This window comes from Lynx rufus, unplaced genomic scaffold (assembly GCF_022079265.1).
Source record: "Lynx rufus isolate CCGP_SWC_20201006 ecotype Redwood Valley unplaced genomic scaffold, mLynRuf1.p SCAF_19, whole genome shotgun sequence".
NCBI lineage: Eukaryota > Metazoa > Chordata > Mammalia > Carnivora > Felidae > Lynx > Lynx rufus.
Window position 1 is genome coordinate 6,557,484 of NW_025814833.1, and position 19,444 is coordinate 6,576,927.

Here is a 19,444-nt window from a genome sequence, read left to right on the forward strand (position 1 = left end):
GCACTTGGCCAGGTCCTACCTCTCTGAACTCCAAGGTGGCTGTGAAAACCACCAGTGGGAGGCGGGGGGGAAATGGCTTTATCAAGTCCTGACCGATGTCAGGGGGCTCTGTTTCCAGACAGTGCAGTTACTCTGCATGTTCTCAGTGCACAGACATTACTTGGGGTTTTGACTACACTCACCCACTGTGCCTTAATGTGCCCCATGTGGTTGGGGTCTCTGGGGTGTGGAGGAGACACGATACCTCAGTAATTTAAAGAATGTGTCTGTGTTTCATTGACTCTAAGACCTCTCCCCACACCTTGTCTTTTTTTTTCACACTTTAATGCCCTAAATTTGGGATGCATATGGGGTGCCTGGGTGGCTCAGTTGGTTAAGCTTCCGGCTCTTGACTTTGGCTCAGGTCTGATCTCACGGTTCATGAGTCATCAGGCTCTAGGCTGACAGCTCGGAACCTGCTTGGGATTCTCTCTCTCTCCTCTCGCTCTCTCTCTCTCTCTCTCCCCCTCCCCAACTTGCTCTCCATTCCTCTCTCTCTCTGTCCCAACAAATAAAAATAAACTTAAAAAAATAAATTTGGGATGCATCTTACAATCAGTGGCGTGACATCTTAATCAGCAGCTTAGTTGTCTTTTCCAGGGGCACGTAAAATCCGTGGCCATCTTGCATCTGAGGTGTCTTAGAGTTGCCGGGATGCCGTAATTGTTCCTTGCCCCATGAGAGTCCCCATCCTGGGAGAGAAAACCCCTTTGGAAAAACTTACAAACGAACTTGTCACCAATAGTCTTGTTCCAACGCTCCATCCTCTTTCTTTCCTGCCAGCATCCACACAAGCTCTCTGCTTCCTGACCAGAGGGGGGCTCACTTCGCTGGGCTACCTCTTGGGGCAGGGAAGGAGGCCGGGTGCACCTGTATAAGGAGCACACCATGCCCACCAACAGGGAATGAGGGAGGGAGGGAAGGAGGAGGCCAGAAAGAGAGCTGGGGGAAGAGCCAGGCAAGCCAGGCCAGCCATCCCCGACAGCTCTGGTTTCTTTATTTCCCACCCACGGCCTGGCCAGACAGCTCAGGCTGCTTCCCTGGGGATTTCCCAGGGCTAGTCATTGCCAGAGGTGAGCGAGGAGGGCTGTAGGGGGAAGGGGCCCAGCCTTGCCCTGGGTTGACGTGAGCAGCTGCCTGGCCCACACAGAGGAAGACCGTGATTTCCTCACCTCCTCCGACAAGGCAGAAGCGTTGGGCAGTGGGCCTCTCAAGGAGAGGCAACACCTCGGCCTAGGGTAGTGTATACCGTGGGCATTGACCGCACTTGGAGATTGCCACCAACCATCCCTCAGTGCTGGCAGCCGCTCTAATGAAGCTTGGCCCTTGTAGCCTTGAGGCCAAGCTCTTCCAGAAAGGGAAGGAGTGTCTGCAGGGAGGTCCAGGGATACTTGAGCACAGGAAGAGGTTTATGGGACGTCCCCTGCCTCCTCCCTGCGCGTCCCTCCCAAGAGCTTAGGAAGACACGATCAGCCTGGATTACAGCTGCCCTCATGTAACTGGGTTAAAGTGTTGGCCTACTTAGGCCCCTCCTGCGGTGGCCTCCTTCAAAGCTGATGAGGCCGATTAGGAGGCTATTTCTGAGCCCTGGTTGTGTACCCAGAAGCCTGGGGGCCGTCCTCCTGTGACAAGAAAGACAATAACTAAGGCTAGACGGCCAAGGGCAGGCTCGGCCCTGCCTGTGGGAGAGCAGTTCTGTCAGACCTCGTGTGTCCTTGTAAAACAGAGTCAAATAATGTCAAGTCTAAGCGCCTGGGGTTTGAACTTCAAACCAACCAGTTTTCAGCCAAAGACCTTGTCCTATGTCTTTGCCGTCTCCAGTCCTAGAGAGAGATGACAGAGAGGCAAGAGGAAGCCTGCCTCCATCGATGGTCAATGATAGCCACCTTCCTCCATTCAGTAGGTGCTGTGCATTTGAGGGCTATTTTTGTTGACCTTCTCTGAGCCTCAGTTTACTCATCTGTAAAATGGAAAGAACGACAGTACCTGCTTCCTGGAGCCGGTGTGAAGAGTGAGTAGATAAGGCACGTAAAGGCACTTGGCACAGTGCCTGGCCCCTTAAGCCCTGCTTCCATCAATGCCAGACGCCATCACTGCTATCGTTACCACCGCTACTGCCACCACCATTGCCACCCTCATACTCATCCTCATCGAGACGTCAGAGTGAACGCTAGAGAGCTCAGTCTCTGGAGCCTGACAAGCTTGGTCTGAATGGTGGCTCTGCCATTTTGTAGCCTAGGTGGCCTTAGATAATTGGTAACTTCTTTGAACTAGATTCTTATTCTGTAAAATGGGAGATTTATAAGGCTGTTGAAAAGTGGATGCCGTGGTCCTTACCACACAGTAAGCACTTGATCAGTGCTGGCTCTTTTAATTACTTAAAAGGAATGATCATGATCCGTGGTATCAGGGGTTGGGGTAGGGAGGGATGAGTAGGTGAAGCACAGAGGACTTTTAGGGCAGTGAAAGTGTTCTGTATGCTACTGTAATGGTAGATGCATGTCGTTATACATTTATCCAAACCCACAGAATGTACAGCATCACCAGTGAAGCCTAATGGAAATGCTAGACTTTGGGTGATAACGATGTGCCGATGTAGTTTCATCATTTGTAACAAATGTGCCACTCATGTGTGGGGATATTGATGGTGAGGAGGAGGCTGTGTGTGGAGGGCGGGGTGACAGGCAGTGAGTATATGGGAACTTGCTGTACTTTCTGCTCAATTTTGCTGTGAACCTAAAAGTGCTCTAAAATTACAGTCTATTTGAAAGAAACGGGAAAGAAAAAGGTGATCGAACTAGATTATTATAAATCTGGGATGTTAACCATAATCCCCATGGTAACCACTAAGAAGATAAATAAAAGATACAGGAAAGGAAGAGGGAATCAAAATGATTCACAAAGGGAAAAAAAATCCATCAGACACAAAACAAGGCATAGGAACTGAGGAACAAAAAAAGATATGACATACAGAAAACAGCACAATAGCAGAAAAAAAATCCTAAATAATTAGTGATTATCACTAATCACTAAATGTAAATGGGTTAAACTTGCCAATTAAAAGAAATATGTTGGCAAAATGGATGTGAAAAAGACATGACCCCACTTATATGCTGCTTACAAAATACTCAGATTAGACCCGAAGACACAAATAGGCTGGAAGTGAAGGAATGAAAAAGATACTCAGTGGAAGCAGTGGTTACCAAAAGAGAGCCGGGGTGGCTACATACCAGGCCAAATCAATTTTAAGTGAAAAACTGTTACAAGAGGCCAAGAAGGGCATTTTTATTGATAAAAGGCTTGATTCTTTGAGAGGATACAATTCTGAACACACAAAACACCAAACAACAGATTTAAAAGATCAGAAGGAAACACTGACAGAATCAAAGGGAGAAACAGTTCTATAGTAATAGGTGGAGACATCTATATCCCACTTTAAATAATGGCTAGGACCCTTAGACAATAATAGGTCAATACGGAATGGAAGACTTGAAGAACACTATAAACCAACTAGACCAGAAGACATACACAGAACACTCTACCCAATAAGAGCACCGCACACATTCCTCTCAAGTGTACATGTATCATTCTCCAGGATGCACCATATGTTAGGTTATAAAACAATCCTCAATACGTTTTAAAAAGATTGAAATCATAGAAAACATCTTTGATCAAATGGAATGAAGCTAGAAATCAGTAACAGAAGGAAAACTGAAGAATTGCAAATATGTGGAAATTAGACAATGCACTCTTAACCAATGGGTTAAAGAAGAAGTCACTAGGGAAATTAGAAAATGCTCTGAGATAAATGAAAATGAAAATACAATGTACCAGAATGTACAGGATACAGTGAAGGCAGTGCTCAGAGTTGAATTTATAGCTAGGAACACTTTCATTAAAAAGGAAGCTCTGAAATCAACACCCTAACTTTACATCTTGAGGAAGTAGAAAAAGAAGGGCAGAATTAAATGAGAAAGAGAATAGAAAAATATAGAATCAGTGAAACCGATAATTGGTTCTTTAAAAAGATAGACAAAATTGACAAAACTTTAGCCAGACTCATTAAGAAGAAAAAGACAAATAACAAAATTGGAAATGAAAGCAGGGGTGTTACCACCAACCTTACAAAAATTATAAGGCTCATCAGAGAACACTATAAGCAGTTGTATACCAATAAATTAGTCTTCAGGAAATGGACAAGTTCCTAGAAACATACAAATTACCAAAACTGACTCAAGAAGAAATACACATCCGAATAGACCTATCAGTAAAGAGAGTGAATCAGAATCAAAAACCTCCCAGCTAGGAAAAAGCCCAGGCTTCATTGATGAATTCTACCGGACATTTAAAGATTTGACAATAATCCTATTCAAACTCTTCCAAAAAAAAAAAAAAACAGAAGAGGAAGGGACACTTCTAACATATTTTATAAGTCCAGCCTTACCCAGATACAAAGGCCAGATAAAGATACCATAAGAAAAGAAAACCACAGACCAGTATCCCTTAGGAATAAAGACACCAAAGTCCTCAACAAAATATCTGCAAACCAAATCCCACAGTACATTAAAAGGATCATACCACAGCCCCACGTGGGATTTATCCCAGAAATGCAAGGGTGGTTCAATATAAAATCAACCAAGGCAGCACACCACATTAATAACAGAACGAAGGGGGGAAATGGTCATTTCAATAGACACAGAAAAAAGCATTTGACAAAAGTCAACACTCTTTCATGAAAAAAAATTTAACAAACTAGGTTTAGAAGGCAAGTTCCACAATGTGATAAAGGGCATTTATGAGAAACCCGCAGCTAATATCATACCTGGTGGTGAAAGACTGAAAGTTTTCCCCCTGAGGTGAGAAACAAGACTGTAGCTCTCACCTCTGCTATTCAACATTGGAAGTGCTAGCCAGAGCAATTAGGAGAAAGAAACAAAAGACACCCAGAATGGAAATGGAAAAAAAAGAAGTGAAAGTTTATTTGCAGGGTGATAGGATTCTCTCTATATAAAATCCCATAGAATGCACACACACACACACACACACTACTAGTGTATAAGGAAGGAAGGAAAAAAAGAAAGTTCATTGCAAGATATAAGATCAATGCACGGGGGCACCTGGGTGACTCAGTTGCTTAAGCGTCTGACTCTTGATTTCTGCTCAGGTCATGATCTCACGGTTCTTGAAATCAAGCCACGCATTGGGCATTGTACTGACGGCACGGAGCCTGCATGGGATTTTGTCTCCCTCTCTGGCTGCCCCTTCCTTGCTCTCTCTCTCAATATAAATAAACTAATAAATCAACACACAAAAATCAGTGGTGTTTCTATACACCAATAATGGATTATATATCAAAGAAGTTAAGAGAAACAATTCCATTTACAATAGCATCCAGGGGCGCCTGGGTGGCTCAGCTGGTTGAGCATCCAACTTTCGGCTCAGGTCATGATCTCGCAGTTCGTGAGCTTGAGCCCCGTGTCGGGCTCTGTGCTGATAGCTCACAGCCTGGAGCCTGCTTCGGATTCTGTGTCCCCCTCTCTCTGCCCCACTCCTGCTTGTGCTCTCTGTCTTTCAAAAATGAATAAACATTAAAAAAAATTAAAAGAAAAACAATAGCATCCAAAAGAATAAGGGTCCTAGGAATAAATTTAAACAAGGAGGTAAAAGGAAGACCTAAATAAATGGAAAGACATCTCATGCTCGTGGATTGGAAGACTTAATATCGAGATGGCAACAGTCCCTAAAGCAATCTACAGATTCAGTGCAATCCCTATCAGAAGTCCAGTGGCCTTTATTTTTGCAGATATGGAAAAGCCAACCCTCAAATTTATAAGGAATTTCAAGGATCCTTGGAGAGTTCAAACAATCGTGAAAAAGAAAAAGGCAGGAGGACTCACACTTCCCCATTTCAAAACTTACGACAAAGTAGAGTAATCAGGGGTGCCTGAGCCTGAGTGCCTCAGTGGGTTAAGTGTCCAGCTCTTGGTTTCGGCTCAGATCATGATCTCACAGTTCATGGGATCGAGCCCTGCATCAGGCTCTGTGTGGACAGTGCGAAGCCTGCTCGCGATTCTCTCTCTGTCTGCCCCTCCCCTGCTCACTCTCTCTCAAAATAAATAAATAAACATTAAAAACAAACAAAACTAGAGTAATCAAAACAGTATGGTAGTGGCAAAAGGGTAGACATACAGACCAATGGAATAGCATTGAGGGCCCAGAAATAAACCCAAACCTCTGTGGTCTATTGATTTTCAACAAGGGTTCCCAAACCATTCCATGTGGGACAGAATAGCTTTTTTAGCAAATAGTGTTGGGACAACTGGATATCCACATTCAAAAGAATGAAGTCAGGCCTCTACCTCAAACCACATGTAAAAATTAACTCAAAATAGATCAACAACTTAAATACAAGGGGTAAAATTATTAGAAGAGAGCATAGGTGTACATCTTCATGACCTGGGACTTGGCCATAGATTCTTAGGTTTGACGCCAAAAACATGAGCAACAAAAGAAAAGCATAGATACACTGGACTTTATAAAAACCAGGAAGTTTTATTCCTGAAAGGACATTATAAAGAATGTAAAAAAGACTGACTACAGAGTGGGAGAAAATATTTTCAAATTACTTCTCTAAGGATTTAATACTCTCTCTCCCTCTCTCTCCACACACACACACACACCATATACATATGGTATACACACATATACCATTATATATACATATATACACACACACACACACACACATACATATATACCATTACAACTCACACATACATATATCATTATATATACGTGTGTGTGTGTGTGTGTGTGTGTGTGTGTGTATACCATTACAACTCAACAAAAAGACCAACAACACAATTAAAAACTGGGTAAGGGACTTGAATAGACATTTCTCTAAAGAAGATATACAAATGGACCAATTAGCACATGAAAAGGTGTCTCGACCTCACTGATCATGGACAACATGCAAATCCAAACCACAGTGAGGTATCAGTTCACACCCATGAGGATGACTATGATCAGACAGATACTAACAACTGTTGGGGAGGATGTGGAGAAATTGGAACCTGCATATATGACTGGTGGGAATGGAAGATGGTGCAGCCAGCCACTGTAGAAAAGATTGATGGTCCCTCAAAAAGTTAGACGTAGAATTACCCTATGATCCAGCAATTCCATTCTTAAGTATACAGCCAAGAGAAATGAAAACGTATGTCCACACAGAAACCTCCGTAGACACGGATGTTTATGGCAACATTATTCAGAAGAGCCGAATGTTTGAAGCAGCCCAAATGTTCATCCGTGGATTGATGAATGGATGAGCCAATTGTGGTATAGCTATATAACGAAATATCATTCAGCCATAAAACTGAAGTACTAAAACACGCTACAACTTAGATGGACCTCGAAAATATTATGCTAAGTAAAAGGAGCTAGTGACAAAAAGTCACATATTGTATGACTCCATTTGTAGGATATCTGACAATACGGCAATACGTGTAGTATGTAGATACGATACTATGCTGCGTATCCTACATATCCAGGATACGTAAATTCCGAGAGACCGAAAGAAGATTAGAGGTCACTTAGGGGTTGGGCGAGGGGAAAATGGGGTGTGACCTCTTAGTGGGGATGGGTATTTTGATGGAGTGATGAAAAAGTTGTAAACTAGAACTATTGTAAATACACTAAATATCACTGAATTGGATGCTTTAAAGTGGTTGATTGCATGTTATGTGAATTTCGCCTCAATAAAGACAATGTCCAACAAAGGAGGTGAAAGGAAAGGAGTGTCTTTTTACCTCTCAAGTCCCGCTTGCAGGACGCACTGTGTAGTCGGCCCTAGAATGAAGGGTGTTGCCTGCACTTGCCCAGACTAGGGCAGACTATTAGTGATTTCTAGTTGGCCTTCTCCAAGTCCGCAGATTCTTCTGGAGTGGTACAAACCCAAATGGAGGAAGAAGGGGCCACTGAGGCCCATCTACCCCACTGGAGCCATCCCATCCTATTTGAACAACTGTACGAACCCCCTGCCCCCTTTTCAACCCCATCATTCATGTGTACCGTGGACCACATATGCTAGGCAAGATCAACAAGGGCCAAGTCACCGAGGGGCACGGCTTCATTGACAGAGGTCACGATGGCCACCCACCGCCATCCCTGACCACAGTTCTGGGAAAGGGGCCATCGCTGAGGCCTAGGCTAGCAGGGCGGCAGTGTCTCCATGCAGAGTTCCTGGAATTCGTTGGAATGTTTGAAGTAGAGAAAGTTTAGGGAAATGTTTGCATTACTCGCACTAGTCCTGTCCTTCAAAAAAAAGATGGGGGTTTCCCGCCCTTTCCAGTGCAAGACACCCTTTCTACTCGGCCAGGGTATGTGGGAGTGGGCAATATGCCCCATCCGGCCGTTCGGTCAACCCCCATCTCCTGTGCTGATACGCACAAATGCACTTACATGTGTGGACACATACCGTGTACCTAGGGTCATTCCAGAATGAATGTTTGGATGGAAATGCTAGTTCGGTGAAAAGTGACGATAGCAACTTTCAAATCTGCCTGCTGTTTCGGCAATGGCTGCAGCCCTCAGCAGCTTCCTGTCGGTTGAAATGTGATTTACACGTTCTATTGTGTACCAGTTGTGTTTCCTGTTTTACAATTCCAAATGTAATCCTGCCTTCCTGGCCTTTCCACGTAGCAGGTGAAAGTCGCACTGAAAGTCACTCTGATTTTCCTCTCTGGGTCAGTTACCGCTACTGTCCTCTCTCCCTGCTCCACGAAGAGATTTTTCTTCCCTATGGGGTAATTTTTTCACCGGTAGGCATACCATAAGCTTCCTTCTGTACCCTGGCCTCCAGGCTTGTTTGAGCAAACAGCCTAGTCTCTGTTCTGTTCCCTCTCTCCTGGATACGGGAAGGGCCTGAAGCCTTTCAGAGGGCAGCTTCGTGGCACAAAGCAAAACTTTCCGCCACAAATGCCGTCCTGCGTGTACAAAAGAATCCTGTTTCTCTTATAGTCACGTCTTTTCTGTCCCAACCACCTTGCATCTTCCTGCCAGGGAACAAGATGGCCAGCTACATTGTGGGGACAGAAGCAGTCTCCTCCGCTCAGCAAATCACGATTGCACGCAGTGCAGGGTGCCGCTGACATGTTGGAGGGCCAAAGAAATGCCACCTGCCAACGGGGGAAGAAGCCACAGTTCTGCCCTCGTGCCACTCTGGGGTGTAACCGTTTAGGGGAACCCTATAGAGCCAGCCCGATGTGGCCTGGGCTCCAGTCAGAATGGCTTTTCCCAACCAGACCAAACTCGTATGCCCCCACAGCTCCTAGCTCAGAGTGGACTGTTAATTTGCCTTACAGGATTACACCGTCTTAATTCTCAAACCAAGCACGGTACCATACCTCTGTGGGGACGGGCACTCAGTAAATATTGATGGATCGCACTGAGCCTGACATTTGGGAGGAAAAGGCCAGAGCGGGAAAGGGAGGTGAAATGACAGCTTGCCAAAGGCTCTCAAAATAACAGCGTGTTGGGGCTCCAGCAGTGGTGTTCCGATTATCCTGTGGGACCTGGGGTTCTGTTCGATGGATCCATGCTTTCGTAAACACGTGATCCGGAAAGACGTGTGTGTACATGTACAGTATTTAAAAACTGCAATACAAAAACAAACAAACAAACAAAAACAAACCAACAACCCTGAAATACAACTTGAAAAACATGACCACGTACCTAACGTACATCCGGAATGACCATCGAAGGCCACCAGTGGGTTAGCAGGAGCTGTCGGGTTGACTCCTCTCTGTTCTCGTGTCAGGAGTGCCCTAACTTCTGGTAGGCCTTGCCAGGCCTGGGTCAGAAGAAGGTTGTGACTGCACCAGGATTTCCCCGCTTGGGCCTGTATGCACACCCACGATGATAAAACGACAGAAGTAAGATCCCACCTCTTCTCCGTGCAAACCAGGACCTTCTTGCCGCCCAACAGCAATACAGAAACACATGGGGTGCCGAGGCTCTGAGTGCCTCGATGATCTGTCGCCCCGATTATAAGCTTTTATAGTCATCCAAGCAAGCCTCGTTGTTCTCATTAGCTTTATACGTAACCGGTATGCATTTGTAATTTATCACAAACCACTGCTTCTAATCTCCTCCGTTTCACGTCATGAGACGTCAGCTGAGATTTGGATTAAAAAGCAGAGAGATTCTGGCACCGTGGAGGGAGACCAAAGGCTGAAGACATTACCGGCCCCTTGTGACACAGCTGTGTCCTTTTAGAATGGGGGCGTGAGCCCAAGGACGCCAGGGCCCTTTCGGTGAGCACAGAGGCACGTAACGCAGCCACCACCCGCTGCGTGCTCCAGACTTAGCGCATCCTACATCTAACCTCTGTTGAGCTAATGTGATCATCTGTCACGATGGCAATCTGCAAGCGCAGGTCAGCGTTCAGTTCTATAAAGCGCACGGCCTCCGGGCCGGTTCACTGACGCGATTTGAGATAGTACGATCTGAACAGGAGACAGTAAGGGTCAGTTTTCAACACAGTCGCAACCAAGTTCTTGGGGCGAGGTCGACTGGCTTCGGAACAGCGCTGAGGATCTAAGGCAATGTCCTCCCCGGTCTGGAAAGATTTCTTTCAACAGGTCCGGGGTTTGGAACGGGGGGGGGGGGGGTCGTACCCTGAGCGACGGGATCAAGGAAGGCCATGTAACGTAGTAGCCAAAGCAGCAGACCCAGGGCCCGCCTGAGTCACGTCCTTCCGCTCAGGCATTCCTCCTGCACGTCGAAAGCCTGGGCAAACAGGTGCGAAGCCATGACAGCTAGCTGAGCCCAAACCCACAGTCGTCCTGGCTCTTGTGGTCAGAGCTGCAGCCAGTGGGAGAAGCCATTCTCTGAATGGGCACTCACTAGCTCCCTTGACTGGCAGCTCGGAAGCCGGGTGTGATTTCTGCACAGCGCACTTCCCCCAGCTCACACGGCTAGGACCCCTTGGGCACGAGAGTGTTTTCCATCAACAGAGAGGAAACTGCCGCATCCCATACAACCACACTTGTCTTCCGAGGTGCCTAGTGGGGCATGAAATCTAGAGAGGAAATGCTGAAGCTCTGTGAAGAATTTAGGTAGGTGGAGTGTGATTACTGAAGTTGAAATCTGTCCAGACCATTGAGTTAACCACTAATGCGATAAAAATGAATGCTGTGGGCTTGTTCAAGGACTTCATTCTACCTGAGCCTATTAATATTGTCTAAATCATTAAAAAATCCTGTGTACCATTAAACATGAATGATGGCACTGGGTAAACCTCGGGCAGATGGCCACCTTAATGGAGCACCACTCAAAACCGCAGTGGCCCCCTAGGACCGGAGCTGGCTGTTTTTAGCCACTGTGATTGACATAAGCACATGTCCTCAAATTCACATGGGGAGCGGGGCTTTGGGGCAACGTAACCGAAAGTTATCCCGCACATACTCACTAGCAATTAATCCCGAGATATGCATGAGACGGCATAGGATTTAGTACTGAGACAAGCCAGTGATTTAGAAAAAGCCAGAGGTATTTCAGCAATGTCCTCGGTAGCCTTTCCATAGGGAGAGAGATCAGGCAACAGCTGATGGAGGTGGCACGCCAAGAGCTTTCTTTCTCTCTTTTTTAAAGGTTTATTTTTGATAGAGCGTGGGCAGGGGAGGGGCAGAGAGAGAGGGAGACAGAGGATCCGACGCAGGCTCGGTGCCGAACAGCAGTGAGCCAGATGCGGGGCTCGAACTCACGAACCGGGAGACCATGACCTGAGCCGAAGTCGGACGCTCAACCCACTGAGCCACGCAGGTGCCCCAAGAGCTTTCTTTCTAGATGCAGGCTCTCGTCTGGCCCTGGAAAGCCAGCAGCGCCCGTTGCCCTGTGCTCAAGGCATTCTCCCCAAGCCCCGGGTGGGAGGAGAGCTCATACAACTCTGGAACCAGAAAAGTGGTAATACGTTTGAACGTGTGGCAGGGCCTGGTGTGGATAGGAGTGTGGACGCTCTCTGAGGAGCCACATCTTGGGCATTTTTGAGATTCTGTCCCATACCGCGAACCTGGCAAACCTTGACGGCAGAAGAAAAGAAAGACTTCCCACCCCGTGAGATGGTTCCTCCCGCTGGGTAGCGCTGGTGTCGCTCCCTACCAACTCACGAGGGGGAAACACCCATCGATAACACCGTGATCCGGAAGGAATTTGGAGCCGGCTTCGTGCACATCTACACTACCACCGGAACTCAAGCCTGATGCTTGCCTCGGACCCGCGGCCGGGGCGGACTGTGCTATAAAGGCTGGACTCAGTCGCCAAGCCCGGATTCAGGGCTGGGCAAAAGGATGACCCAGGCGGATCACGGGGTAGCTAGGGAGCAGCTGCGGGCAGCTGAGCTTTCCCGAGCGCGAGTTTGGAAAGACATCGGCATCAGGGCCCAAGTGTATGATTTCAAAGTCTTCCACAGTTTGCGTTTTAGTCAGAAGCCCCCACGAGACCAAGATCCTCATGATGAGGCAGGTTAAAGAAACAGACGACCGACGCTAACTCGGTTTTAACGTTTTATTGGGTAAATGATTTTAAAGATAGTAACAATAGTGTCAAAACTACTACAATATCTTTCCACAGCCATACCTTACAGACCCACGTAAACCTTCTCAAGTTTCCTTTCGCTCAGTTTTAATATTTTCAAGCTATACATGTCATATAAAATGCCCATTTCCAATAGTTTCTTCAAACTATTAAGCAATTAAATGTGGAGGGCACGAGGATCTAGTTTATACCTGGAGGGGTGTCAGGTGATCTGTGATGTCTCACGGTAATCCAAAACCAGGGGACTAGGAAAGAAGGAAAAGGAGCTACTCCAGGTAGCTTTTGCTTGTTACGAGTCTCACCACTGTATCACCAAGAACTCAGTATGCTGGTGACCGATTCAAAGTAATTTCGGGGGAACATATAAAACACTAAAATAACTTAGAAACTAGATCCAAATATTTCAAAAGTAATCGACTTCGATATACAAAAACAGTCAGAGGTGGTTACAAAAGTTTATTTTCTCAGTGCGTCTATGTACCAGCGCAGTTACTGGGTCCAGAGCAAAATAAAAGGCTTCTTTTCTTCTGAAACAGTAATAAAAAACAAGGAAAACATATCTTTGTATATAAAGGATCGATGCTGGTCTTAAGAATAATGTAATCGGAAACCCTTAAATCGAGAGGCACACAATGGGTTTCTCTTTTTAAAAAATAAAAGGAAAGTCGCCAGTTTATTTCAATGGAGGAGGTGCTCGCACCACTCAAATAAACTTAATTCCATTTAACATCACTAGCAAAAATCACTTAGAAACTGTACAAAAATAAAAAAGTGAACACATTTAATCCTGCAAGGTTTTTGTAAGGACTGGAAGGCAGGCTTTTAGAGCAGCATTTGGGCATGGCTGGGGGCTTCTTTGGTTTGATCTAACACACGTTAAGAGACGGAGCCCTATTCCAGATGACAGTTTCAAATTTCCTGCACATTTGAAGACATGAAAAGAGGCCAGTATACAAACTTCCGGTGTGCTGGGTGGTGGGACTGTGTGTGCTGTGCTGAAAATCTTACAACTGCTTTACAGGGGGTTGGCGGGGCGGGGGGGGGGGGGGGAAGAGCGAGCCTTGCACTTCCTCCATCAAATACACCGACCTCTTGCGGCAGGGGAGACTGAAGCGGGTAGTATTAGCACATTCTCGTGCAGTCAGAAGGCCACTTAATGGGGGGGAGGGGGCACAATTGTTCTTTTAGAATCTGGTACCTGGCTAACCTTGTTTAAGAACAAGAAAACCTTCCAGAAACGGAAGCCTTTTGCTACATACCAAAAAGTAAAACGCGTTACTGTTTTCCAACAGGAAAAATACCCAGTTGCATTTAAAAACAAAAAAACAGAAATGGAACTAATTAACATTTAAAAGGGGGGGCAGTGTAAACTTTGTGCTACTCAAATGAAGTTCAAGTATTACTTCCGAGCTGTTTAAAGATCGCTGACTTATACAATATTCTGGTGATGAGTGCAATTCACATTTGTGTTTCTGAACAAATAAACCACAACTGGCTAAAACAACCTGTGCAATCAGAATCTTCGTCTGAGTTAAAGACACATGCTACATATTTCAACATGTTCAAAGTGAATTCAAACCACATATTTGACAGCTTTGTAGTATACGACAGAGGTGAAAAGGTCTAGCGTTTGTTTGAAGCACACCATTACAGTTTGTATAACACCCTTTACAAAGCTACAAAGTCTTTTTAGTCAACAACTAGAGACAAAAATGCACTGTGCATTAATTTGAAAACAAAAGGAGACAAAACTATCCTTTTCCCCCAAGCCATGGTGGGAAATATTGCTGACCTCGTCCTCTGAAGCCTGCAGGATGGTTATTTCTTCAGTATAACATTATTACACTGGTTTAAGAAAAATCTGTATAACATCTGCATATATCAAGAATTTTAAAAAATCTGATATGATTTTAGAGTCCGCATGACCAGTCACGTGACCTGCTCAAGATTGATTAGCACCGTTAAATACATAAACACACATATGTGTGTATGTATGTGTAAGTATATGTATATACACACACACATATGTATGTCATAGATCTTTTCTTAAAAAAAAAAACAACACAACAACTTCTAACCATGAGCTCACCCAGGATGAGGAGCCTGCTGAATTGATGAGATGATGGATAGGATGGGTCAATATTGGTCTATTTTGTCTCTTCAGTTTGCTTGTTTTATTTACCCCCCCCCTTTTTTTTTTTGCAGCAGACAATAGCATTCAGCTTGTGCTCAGTTTCCCTATAAGGGCAAGAAATAAGTCTCTATTAGGTTGCCACTTGGTTTCACACTGAAAGACTAATCTGCTCCAAAATGCTCCCAAGTAGAAACGAAAGGATTCAAAATCCCTTTCAAAAGACCAACAGCTAGCTTTCTCTGACTAATCTCGATGCTCAGTGAAACCGGCTACCGAGACTGCATTTCAGGCTAACAATTGGCTTCTTAGTTAAGGCATCACAACTCAAAATGGTTATTTCAATAACGGGGGCTGTGGATGAAGGAATACCAACCAACTTCTAAGAATGCTCATCAAAAACTAAAGCGGTGTGCTCTGCCACAGCGGCAAGCAGAAGGGATTCAGGCAGTTCCCTTGCAAGCTAGGAAAGGGTTTTTGATTTCTGAACTAGCAGTCTGTCGCTTGTCACCTAAGCTCTGCCATTTTGATATCCAGTGACATCTCGTAGTTTTGGACTATACATTCTGCACCATACTTCTATTCCTCATTTGACATATAGTTTCCTGTTTGAAAAAAAAAAAATTACACACCCACCCACACACATGCATGGGCACGCACACACACACACAGTTATTATAGTAAAATGAAGGTAATCTTTCTCCAGAATCATCTGTCATTTTTCCTGGGGATGTCCACACGGACTTCCTACTGATGGTAGGAAGTTCTCTTTGTATGCACCAGGGGGAGAAGACCAGCCTGGCCAACGGGCTGGGCTCTGACGACTATATCATCTCTAAATGCCATTTTTATAGGTGTGACGTAACATCTTACCAACACAGTCAAGGTGTTTCTATCAGAAGTATGTAGTGCAGAAAGACTCCAGTATTGTCCCCAGGACAAACATAATCTGAAATCATGGCAATATATGAACTTTTGTTTCACTAGATTCTCTTTACTATTTTCTTTAAATAGTAGCTAGAATTGCCTCTGGCCAATCATGACTTCTTGAAACCTAAAGCTAACGAATTTAAATTAATATATCATAGACAAATGTCTCTTTTTGGTTAATTGCTCAAAATAAATTTTTTTCACCTTAAAAAAATACTCAAGAGTAAGGAATTTGTCTCATCTGCTGTTTCACATATAGAAACAATAAAATTTTATAAGAATATTTCTCTAAATTGCCTTCCCCCCCCCAACTTCTCTCCTTTCCATTTAAGTAAATTCTTCTCAAAGGCACTAAATTCTGTATCTGCTCTCTTCCTGATATTTGTTGCTCTTCAAAATGATTTCTGTAGCATATTTGAAAGGTAGCTTGCACTTTCTTAAAACAGTGTTGTAGTTTTGTTTGTAAGTTGATTTTATAAAGTGATGAGGCCGTCTCTTCTGTGATAACCAGCAAAATAGGCATAAATGGTTTCTCACTCTCTGTGACAAGCCCTATCATGGACTTTCGAATGTTCTATACTAGAACTAAAGTTCATATATTTCAACCATGGGAAAAACACACACCTAAGGAGTGCAGATCCACACACTAAGCTCTCATAGCAAAATGAATTTTAGGCAAATTCCAGAGTCATATACAAATACCTGAATTTGATATGAATTGCTCCCAAACTCAGCTATCAAAAATTATCTATCTCAGTGAAGAAAACTAAAGAGAAACCTAAATAAAATCCTTAAAAACTGCACAATTTCTTCCATCCACAGTTGAAAGAAGGAGGGAAGAGAAGACAGAAGGGAAGAAGGAGAGATGACAGGGAGGAAGGCAAGAAGGACAGAAAGACAGAAACCTGATTGAGAGAGCAAAGCAAAATCCTACAAAATATTGCGAGGAAAGAAAACCCCAAAAGTTATATATGCTGCAAAAAAAAAAAATCAATGACCTAAAATAATAAAACAGAATCTTCTTAACAAATGCCATTTTCCTACCCGTTACCATGATGATCTTAACAGACAATGTCCAAGCTTCATCATGGCAACGGAAACTATCATCATAAAATGGTACAGTAAAAGAGATAGCTAGACCAAGAAGGGGTAGGGTCTCCTGGGAAGAGGTCTGCAGAGAGGCCCAGTGACTGGTTGTGCGGCTCAGTGTCAGGAATAATGGTTGTATGGCGGAAGGGGATGCCCAATGCCATTTTGGAAATGATGATGCTGGCGGTGAGCAAGGTATTCAGCATAGCTCAGGGTCATCTTTTCACTACGGTACCTGAAAAAGTCAGGGAAGAGACAAAGTTAACATCAAGAAACAGATGACATACTGAACTCAGAGCTAGGATGGACCTCAGAGATAACCTTACACAACAGGAAAAACAGAGGTCCAGAGACAAGCAAGTGACTCGCCCAATGTCAATGCCACACAACTAAGTAGCAAGGCTGAGGTCAGAACCCAGGAATCCAAAGTCTGAGTCCAGCGCTCTTTTCTACTCTACCCCTCCTTGTTTGAACTGCTCCTGCTTGACCTCTCCAGTATGATACCACCCACTGCTCCCTTTCTGAAGCTCTCCCGTGTCACGGGTTCTACAATAACGCACTTCCCTGGTTCTCCCCCGCCCCAGCCCCCTGTCTCGCAGACTGCTCCTTATCTCTCTATTCCTCCTGCTCCTTCCTGCCTTGTCGGACTTTGCTGTGTTTCTGCCTTCGGCTCTTTTGACCCCATGCTCTGTGCCCCCTCCGTGAGCCCTACCTTTACAACTTCAACCATGACCTCTTGACAGATGATCCCAAGTCACCATCTCTGGCCATGACTTCTGCACATGTACGTTTTCGGTGACATAACCAGACGTTTCTACACAGACACCCCAGGAGGCGCTTCAACTCCAGAATCAGTGCCAAAACGGGGCTCTCCTCCTGTGGTCCCTCCCTGGGTCAAAGGGATTGCCTCGGTCCTTCTTTTCTACATAAAGCCTTGACTTGTTCCTGTTCCTTACTTCTGAATGATGTTACTAAGTCCTGTCATTTCTTGCACGGTGTTTTCTCACCTGTTTCCTCCCTTCTTCTCATCCTCCCACCACAGCTCTTAGTAAGGCTCCCATTTCACCTCCTTTGGATTGCTCCCACAGCTTCTTGGGTAGCAGTAACGCCTCCTAATTTTCCTGTTGTCTATTCCAGTCTTACACCTTCGCAAATCCACGTGCTTAAAACCCTTCAATGGCTACTAACTGCCTGTAGAATCAGGTCTCAATTTCTTCATCTGGAACTCAAGACCCTCCGTCATATGACCCAACCCACCTTCTCGGCCGTTGTTTTGCTCTAATGAACACCTCCTTACAGATCTATTTGAAAGACCAGCCACATCTTACTGTTGAACATTCCTCAGAACTTGCCTCGACTCACTAAATTAATCCCTCCCCCCGTCCCTCAAAGAGTCTACCCATTCTTCAAGCCCAGCCTCAAAACTATATCCCTCCTGGAATATTCCTCTTTCCCTACTGTATGATCTCATACCACCCATCACATTCTGCCTTATATTAATAATTATTCTTGTGCATGCCCTTCTATTCTCCTAGGCTGAACCCGGGGAAGGCAGAGAGGAAGGCATTTTCAAATCTGTAACTCCTCAGAGCTGAGAAAAGTCCGTTTTTAGACTACAGGCATTCAGTGTGGTTTTACGGAATTGAAACAAATGGAAACAGCAATCCATTTTCCTAAAATGTTGGGTATTTAAAAAAAAAAAAAAAGTATCCCTATAATCCCACGTAGAAATGTATTTGGCATTTGTAAGTCTAGCTCAACTGTGATTTCTAGTAAGCTTTCACGGTAGACTTCTATTGCTGCCCACATCCTAAGGTTAAATTCAAATTTGAGGACTGCTTAGCAGAATCCGGGGCTTCTGCTAAGCCATTCAAAAGCTAGCCAATCGCTAATTCAGGTGACTTTCATCTATAATGTAGTTGAAAAAGGCTCAGAGGGCTTGCTCATGTAAAGCCAGAGTAATCGCAGAGAGCTAGAGATGGGAAGGATGGGTTCGTACATCATACAGGCCCTACTGCCAACCAGAGTTCACCGTATCCACCCTCAGTCCGGCCCTGCCATTCATTTCCATTCTGTTTCAGAAAAGAGAAGCAAGTAAGAGAGACCAAAGAAATCAAAGGGTTATAGACATACGCATCAAAATGTCCTGGTTAGCCTTGCGCTAGAAAATGCCTTCTGTACCTGGTCAGTTTTATGGTTTTCCTGAATTCATTAGTAATCGGAGCTTTGTAGCCTCCTTTCCTCAGCAAGGAGTCTATGGTCTGAATATGGTCCCATCCTGTGGAGAGCAGACCAGATAAAATACCAGTCAAACACATGCAACAAGCACTTTCGGTTAAATACAAAATGACTTTGTAGACGGCAGCTATCACTGTCACCAAATGCCATCATGTCCTTTGGTCCTAAAAACAATCACACAGAAGGGCTACGGTCTCCTCCTGTACGGAAGCACATCTACCATCACACACCTTAAATTCTAGCTACCCATGATGGCCAACAACATTAGTTTGTTTGTTTTTTTTTTAATTTCAACCACAAAGACCAGAAATCTAAGAGGCTGGCCGTAACTGCTCAGTCATGTCTAGGTAGCAAACCACGGACACCGTACTCCCCTCTAACAGTGACACCTCTAAGAGGGAGGGAAAGGCCTAAATGTCATTC

At 44.7% G+C, this 19,444-nt stretch overlaps 1 protein-coding gene across 1 annotated transcript in view; it reads right to left on the minus strand.

The window, feature by feature from the left end:
• Positions 1 to 12,595: 12,595 nt before the first annotated feature.
• Positions 12,596 to 19,444, minus strand: part of AMMECR1 (AMMECR nuclear protein 1) — a 126,144-nt gene continuing 119,295 nt past the window's right edge. The window contains exons 5-6 of the mRNA XM_047081847.1: positions 18,965 to 19,061; positions 12,596 to 17,018 (exon numbers count right to left, since the gene is read on the minus strand). Coding sequence (XP_046937803.1) covers positions 16,904 to 17,018; positions 18,965 to 19,061 — 212 coding nt within the window. The 3' untranslated portion in view covers positions 12,596 to 16,903. The remainder of the gene's footprint in view (positions 17,019 to 18,964; positions 19,062 to 19,444) is intronic.